This window comes from Pantherophis guttatus, chromosome 3 (assembly GCF_059756535.1).
Source record: "Pantherophis guttatus breed Tessera chromosome 3, ASM5975653v1, whole genome shotgun sequence".
Taxonomy (NCBI): Eukaryota; Metazoa; Chordata; class Lepidosauria; order Squamata; family Colubridae; genus Pantherophis; species Pantherophis guttatus.
The window spans coordinates 33,997,073-34,004,787 of NC_142065.1; the positions used below are offsets into that span (position 1 = coordinate 33,997,073).

The 7,715-nt window shown below is 45.5% G+C and overlaps 1 protein-coding gene across 2 annotated transcripts in view; it reads left to right on the forward strand.

Moving 5' to 3' along the window:
• NECAB3 (N-terminal EF-hand calcium binding protein 3) overlaps positions 1 to 2,048 on the forward strand; it is a 95,617-nt gene extending 93,569 nt beyond the window's left edge. Inside the window, exon 13 of one of the 2 annotated variants that reach the window (XM_034414046.3) lies at positions 117 to 2,048. In XM_034414046.3, coding sequence (XP_034269937.1) covers positions 117 to 145 — 29 coding nt within the window. In that variant the 3' untranslated portion in view covers positions 146 to 2,048. The remainder of the gene's footprint in view (positions 1 to 116) is intronic. The other variant, XM_034414045.3, reaches the window with a different exon arrangement.
• The last annotated feature ends 5,667 nt before the right edge of the window (positions 2,049 to 7,715 follow it).

Sequence of the window (7,715 nt, forward strand, 5' to 3'; positions counted from 1 at the left end):
GGCTTACGTTAAGTCTAAAATCTGTAAATTATGAGGTCAAGAATCATTTTTTACAACATTTGTTTAATCTGGTTTGCCTCTTTAAAGTTTGTAAATGTTTTCATTTCTTTGCTTAGCTTCCTGGTGGATTATGAATAATAATTGAAAGCGCCCCATAATATTATTTCAATGCGACCAGCATGTGATGGATCAAGCACCATCTTTCCAATACAGCCTGCCTTCCATGGGTGCCCATTCTCATCCTAACTTCTGCAATGTTGTTTTCTTTTTCTGTATAAGTGTGGAATGCTTCCTTTCTTCTGCAGACATGCAAACAAGATGGCCTTGTCATCTTTCTTGAACATGACTTACACCCTCCTTTCATTCTAACATACAGACTTGTATTATAGCTCTTTTTATTCAGACCTTTATTATAGCCCTACTTGCCCTTTTGACTATAAGAAGAGACTATCCCTAAATTATGATAGTGATGCAAAAATTTTGGCCACAAGTGCTGGTGCACAAAGGGAACAAACTTAGAACATTTGGGCATGGTAATTGTAAAGGCTGAAGGAAGAAGTCTTCTACTGGGCATACATCATTATGTGTTTTTGGCATCAGAAGAAGATATAGCAGGATCTGCTTCCCACATCATTGAATTTCATTAGAAATGGACCTATCAGTTAATATAGAGCCTAAATAATCCTGTCTGGAATTTGAATTTTTCCAGATCTCTTACCAGATTTGAATTCTAGATGCTATAGTTGGGTTTACACAAGTTTCAAAATTCAGAATTTGAATTTGAATTTAGAAATGTGTATGAATTCAGAAGCAAAACAGACAATAAGTTTCAGTAATGATGTTTGAAGTTAGATCCTTTGGTGCAGTGTTAGTCTGGAAGTTTTGCAATCCAGATGTGAATTCTAGCCTATTAGTTGAAATCTTTTCCATTTTCCATTTTATCTTTAAAAGCAACTCCTTTTGGTTCCTGGGTGGTTTTTTTTTCCATAGTTTTAAAAGTTTTAATTGGCATAATATTAAAATCTTAGAATACTTTTCTATTTATCTTTTTATGATCTCTCTCCCAGAGTCTCATTGGGGAAATGGGTGGTGAATAAATTTAATAAATAAAATAAAAACAAAAGCAATTATAATGAACACAAATGTAGGCAGAATGTAGGAATGCTTTCATTTTACAGTCTGACAGAGCAGTCTGACTGAGCGTGTTAAGCAGAATAATATTACGTTACATATTTTTGCCAGCAAAAGTATACCAAATATTAGCTGAGATATATGAAATTGGAAATTTAAGGAAATATAACATGGAATATAAATTTGAAGGAATAAACAGATGGTAAGAATTTGACAAGCAAGGAGTCTTGCACAGATTAAAACTATTTCGATTTATTCCCTTTTCTAAGAACTGTAGCTTTTTGAGATGAAAGTTATGAGCCTCCAACAAAATATCCAGCACCTTCTTTAAATTTTAATTTGTAGGTAAAGTTGGGAAAGAGATTAATTTTGTGGAATACGTTCATGATCTCAGACTGCCTGATCTGTAATGTGCAATCGAGCACCGCCTGTACTATTATAAATAGTTTATTATATATATTTATTATAAATAAAATGGAGCTAAAAATAAGAAATTTGCATGCTATCTTAAAAAAAGGAAGAAATTGCCTTCTCAGAAATGGTACTTGGATGCTGTGCCATTTGTAAATGGTTTTATATTTTATGAGTGTTTCTTCTGTAAGTATGGGAAAATTGTTCATTTTCAAACAAAATAAGTTGCAATTCAAGGACATAAAACAGCTTTGTAAAAATAATAAAGTCCTGATTATTTAACCTTATTTTTGTGCATATGTAATTGGTAATCAAAATACAGTTGTATCCTCCACTTTCCTTGTCTCTTAATAAACAATTCTGTATTCCTTTTATAGACTGGCTAAATTGTAGTCTGTTCCTTCCTAAATTTCTTCATGTGAAAATAACAGCTAGAGAAAGTCTAATGAAATTTCTTCCCAAAAAAATACTGTTTCCTATTCTGTAATAAAGGCTGATGTGCTTGAGGGTTGTTCTTTTGTTTTAATTTTTGTAAACTATTTCTCTTGAAAACATATTGCTTTTCTCTATAGGGGTCAAAAAGAGAGATGGGCAAACATTTGATTTCTTAAGATCTGCACTAAATATTTTTATTCCAACCAATTTTCAATATTTAAGATAGTTTGAATAGATAATGAATTGAATAGATGCTGTCTATTGTGTTAATAGATCTTTATGTTTCTGTGGGCAAACATCCTTCAAACTGTGTTCACCTATCGGATTTCCCACGCACTAATTAAATCCAAGAAAAATTATTGTGACACATTTTCTCCCATTAGGGAACAATAGCAGCACTCTCCAACAGCTCCAATAACAATAAATTACAAATCTCCACCACAAGTAAGTCAAAAAAATGTTCTTCAATATCCTGGGATTAGGTAGGAGAATTGAAGACTTTTACAAAAGATTGTTTTACAAAGCAGATTACAATATACTATTAATACATTATGCAAAATTTATTAGGGAACATAGAAAAGAATATCCCCTTCTATTTGGCCTTGAAGCATTCTCTCATTGACAAATGATTTTTCTTTTCAACCATAGTGAATCTGTTGTTCTACAACTTAGTAGCACTAATGTTTGCAATTAAATATCACCCAAGCTTTATCTTTTTAGGAGATGCCTTGTCTGTTCTGTGTCCTGGTTCTAAGACAGGTAGAAAAATCAATGGCTATTAAATTAACATCCATCATCTGTCCTCTGGGATCTGCCTGGTTAGACTAGGATGCAGCTGCGCAGTCATTCTTCATGAGATAAGGCAGCCAAACAATGCTTCATCCTTAAGCTCTCAAGTGCTATACACAAAGTCAGAAGCAGGTTGTCCAGTTATCAACACATCCCTATATCTTTCCAGAATTCACGTGCCAACTGAGGAAAGGGACTTATTTTTCTATTGCAAGTAAAATCAACCCACATTGAATTGCAAAATTGCTGCAAGAAAATGAATTTATGTTGATAAACTGACAGCAATCTAGCAACACACATGAAAGCTTAGATTCTGATTTTTTTTAAACTCAGAATTCCAGGTGGAAGAAACTTTGGAGTTCATCTTTCAAAAAGACGAGTGAAGATTAATTTATTTATTTATTTATTTATTAATCAAATTTCTATACCGCCCTACTCCCGAAGGACTCAGGGCGGTGAACAGCCAAGATAAAATACAGACAATACAAATATTAAAAATCCCTTAAAATTATTAAATATTTCGGCCGAAACACAGATTAAAACACCCAATTTATAAAATCACGAATTAAAAAATTTAAAATTTAAGAATTTAAAAGAGGGGAGTTAGGCCAGGCCAGCTTGTTGAAATAGAAAAGTTTTGAGAGCACGGCGAAACGTGCGCAGGTCCGGGATCTTCCGTATCTCTGGGGGGAGCTCGTTCCAGATGGTAGGTGCCCCCACAGAGAAGGCTCTCCCCCTGGGGGCCGCCAGTCGACACTGTTTGGCCGACGGCACCCTGAGGAGCCCCTCTCTATGGGAGCGTACTGGTCGGTGAGAGGCTATTGGTAGCAGAAGGCGGTCTCGTAGATACCCCGGTCCGATGCCATGGAGCGCTCTAAAGGTGGTAACCAAAACCTTGAAGCGCACCCGGAAGACCACCGGGAGCCAGTGCAGCTCGCGCAGGAGGGGGGTCACATGGGAGCGCCACGTCGCTCCCATAACCACCCGCGCGGCCGCATTCTGGACCAGCTGGAGCCTCCGGGTGCTCCTCAAGGGGAGCCCCATGTAGAGAGCATTGCAGTAGTCCAAGCGGGAAGTGACAAGAGCATGAGTGACCGTATTTAACGAGTCCCGATCCAGAAAGGGACGCAACTGGCGAATCAGGCGGACCTGATAAAAAGTCCCCCTGGCCACGGCCGTCATATGCTCTTCTAAAGACAGCCGTGAGTCCAGGAGGACACCCAAGTTGCGAGCCCTCTCCGTGGGGGGCAATGACTCGGCCCCAATAGTCAGTGATGGCGCCAACTGACTATATCGGGATGTCGGAAACCACAGCCACTCGGTCTTGGATGGGTTGAGCCTGAGTCTGTTTCTCCCCATCCAGATCCGCACGGCCTCCAGGCACCGGGACATCACTTCAAGGGCATCATTGGGGTGGTCCGGGGTGGAGATGTACAGCTGAGTATCGTCAGCGTACTGGTGGTACTTCACCCCGAAACCACGGATGATCTCACCCAGCGGCTTCACATAAATGTTGAACAGAAGGGGCGAGAGGACCGACCCTTGTGGCACCCCACATACAAGGGGCCTCGGGGTCGACCTCTGCCCCCCTGTCAACACAGACTGCGACCGGTCAGAGAGAAAGGAGGAGAACCACCGTAGGACGGTGCCCCCCACCCCTAACTCCTCTAGCCGGTGCAGCATGATACCATGGTCGATGGTATCAAAAGCCGCTGAGAGGTCTAATAGGACCAGGACAGAGGAACAACCCCTGTCCCGAGCCCTCCAGAGATCATCAACCAACGCGACCAATGCCGTTTCCGTGCTGTACCCAGGCCTGAAGCCCGACTGGAACGGATCCAGATACGACGATTCATCCAGGTACTGGGGGAGCTGTCGCGCTACCACACTCTCAACAACCTTCGCAATGAAGCGAAGGTTGGAGACTGGACGATAATTTGCCAACACTGCCGGGTCCAGGGAAGGTTTCTTGAGGAGAGGCCTCACCACCGCCTCTTTCAAGGCGGCAGGGAAGACACCCTCACTCAAGGAAGCATTTATAATCCCCTGGAGCCAGCCTCGTGTAACCTCCCGAGAGGCCAGCACCAACCAGGAGGGACACGGGTCCAGTAAACATGTGGCTGCGCTCAGTCTGCCCAGTATCCTGTCCACGTCTTCGGGCGTCACAGAATCAAACTCTTCCCAGATAATACTCACAAGACCTGCCTCTGTCCTCCCCGCTGAATCTACCCAGTCAGAGTCCAGATGTTCCCGAATCTGAGCGATTTTGTCATACAGATACTGTACAAAATCCTCGGCTCTACCCTCCAAGGGGTCCTCCCGCGCTTCCTGGTGGAGCAGGGAGCGGGTCACCCTAAACAGGGCAGCCGGGCAATTATCTGATGACGCAATAAGAGTGGCAAAATAGTTATACTTCGCCACTTTTATCGCCACCAGGTAGGTCCTAATATGAGACCTTACCAGTGTTCGGTCAGATTCAGAATGGCTGGCCCTCCAACCACTCTCCAGGCGTCTTTTCCGGCGCTTCATCTCCCTCAGCTCCTCGGTGAACCAAGGAGCCAGGCAAGATCGACGCCGGGTCAGAGGCCGCAAAGGCACGACCCGATCCAAAGCTCCAGCGGCCGCCCTATCCCAGGCGGCCACCAGCTCCTCAGTCGAGCCGTGTGCCAGAGCCTCAGGAAATGGCCCAAGCTCCGTCTGGAACCTATCAGGATCCATCAGGCGCCTGGGGCGGTACCACCTCAGTGGTTCCGCCTCCCTGCGGCTGGGTGCGGCGGTTCGAAGGTCAAAGCGAAGGAGGGAGTGATCTGACCATGACAAGGGCTCGATCACTATATCCCCTATCTCAAGATCACTCAACCACTGACCAGAGACAAAAACCAGGTCTAGCGTGTTTCCCCCCGTGTGAGTAGGGCCATGAACTAACTGGGTCAGGTCCATGGCCGTCATGGAAGCCATGAACTCCCGAGCCACCTCAGACGCCTCACCGACGGATGGCAGGTTAAAATCCCCCATGACCATAAGCCTGGGGGTGTCAACCGCCACCGCGGCTATAACGTTGAGCAGCTCGGGCAGGGCTGCCGTCACGTGGCAGGGAGCCAGGTACGTAACCAGCACACCCATCTGCACCCCATGACCCCACTTCACAAGGAGGGACTCACAACCAGCCGTCTGAGGAACAGTGACCTCCCTCGGACCAAGACCTTCTCTAATGACAACCGCCACCCCCCCGCCCCTCCCCTGTGTCCTCGGCTGATGGAATGCGCGGAAACCGGGTGGGCACATCTCAACGAGGGGAACCCCCCCCTCCTGGCCCAACCAGGTCTCCGTAATACCCGCCAGGTCCGCTCCCCCCTCCTGAACAAGATCACAAATGAGGGGGGCTTTATTTACCACGGACCGGGCGTTGCACAGCATCAGCCGAAGGCCCAGGGCCTGAGGGTCTGTGCAACCTGGGGAACGAGAGGAGCATTGGAGGCCGGAGCGCGCCACCGCTTGGAGCCAGCGGGCGCGTGCTCCCACAACCTGATGTGGCCCCCTGCTCCCGCCATATCTGCCCCTCCCACCCACAGTACTGATGTAATGACCATCCATAACACAAGCTCTAACCCCCACCTTGACCCCGGTTCCCGCATCTCTAGTGCCGTGCTCTTCAGCCGGCTCTGGCCTACTCCCCGACAGGTTCTCCCCCAAACCCACCGAACCCACCCCCCTCCCAGAAACCTTTAAAACCTTATCTAAAAATTTCCCTAAAAAACCCCACAACCCCCTCCTCGCCGCATGCCACCTCTCGGGATTCCAAAATCCGTCATCAAGGTAGGCCCTCGATAGTGAGGAGGGCCAAACCTGCGAGAGGGGGGAGTCTCGCAGCGCAAGCAGGTCAGCAGCCGTAAACATCGCACAAAAACAGAGATGGAGAGTCAATTGGTCAGGGCTTCACCAGATCGTCCAATAATACTGGGTCAAAGTAGATCTTCATATCAGGAGCTGGTTCACTGCCCTCTCACGACAGTGAAAGGGGCCAGTGACATCCCCCCACGTCTGGAGGATAATTATCCCAGTCACCCTCTCACAGTGACTGGGGCAGATGACACTGACAATAAAGTCACAATAGTCCATCCTTTCATCTGGCGGATGACAAACAGCCCCCTCAGCACCTGCACACCATTTTGCCCAGTTCTCCTCCAGTTTGGGGTCGCACAAGAAGCCAGCAATTTGTAAAGTTATTAGAAACAATGTTGATAATCCCACAGGCACAAGTTCTTCCCTGGGGCGAAAGTAGGGATAGCAGACAAAAAAAAATAATAAAATAAGGTATTGTCATAAAGCAAAACACAGCCATTTCAAAGACAAATGCACTAATATACTGTCCCAAAATAAATGGAAAGGGCTTAGCAAGATTATGCCTTGTCATTTGGTAACCATGAGGGGGGAGGGGGAAGAGAGACAGGGTCCCTTCACAAAGTAATCCCGTACGTTCCAGAACATTCCAATAGAGTTCTGTGTGGCTCATAACCCATGTATATGAATAACAAAAACCAAGATGAAGAACTTTGTCCACTTTGTTCTCTATATAGTTGAGGATCCTCATTTTCCAGTCCCTGCAATCACACTGAAAGCCCTCAGGAGGCTTATCATTACTGACACTCAGTCAGTAATGTTCGCATTCCCACTACAGTTCAGGAACCTCAATTCATAGTTAGCTCAACACATACCTAAAAGAATCCAGTAACTAAATCATTGTTTTAGAAATGATCTTGGGTCTTCCATTGATTTCCATTTCCCAGAGTGTGTCAAAAGCTATGATGTCAGAGAAATGTTCGTGTGAGTATGACTGCCAAAGAAAAGCCACTCCCCACTCACCCATAGTATCTTCTGGACCCTGCCCCCCTCCTCCTGTTTGATTGTCAAGGATTCTGGGAAGGGTTCTGGGTCAGACATCCAATTTC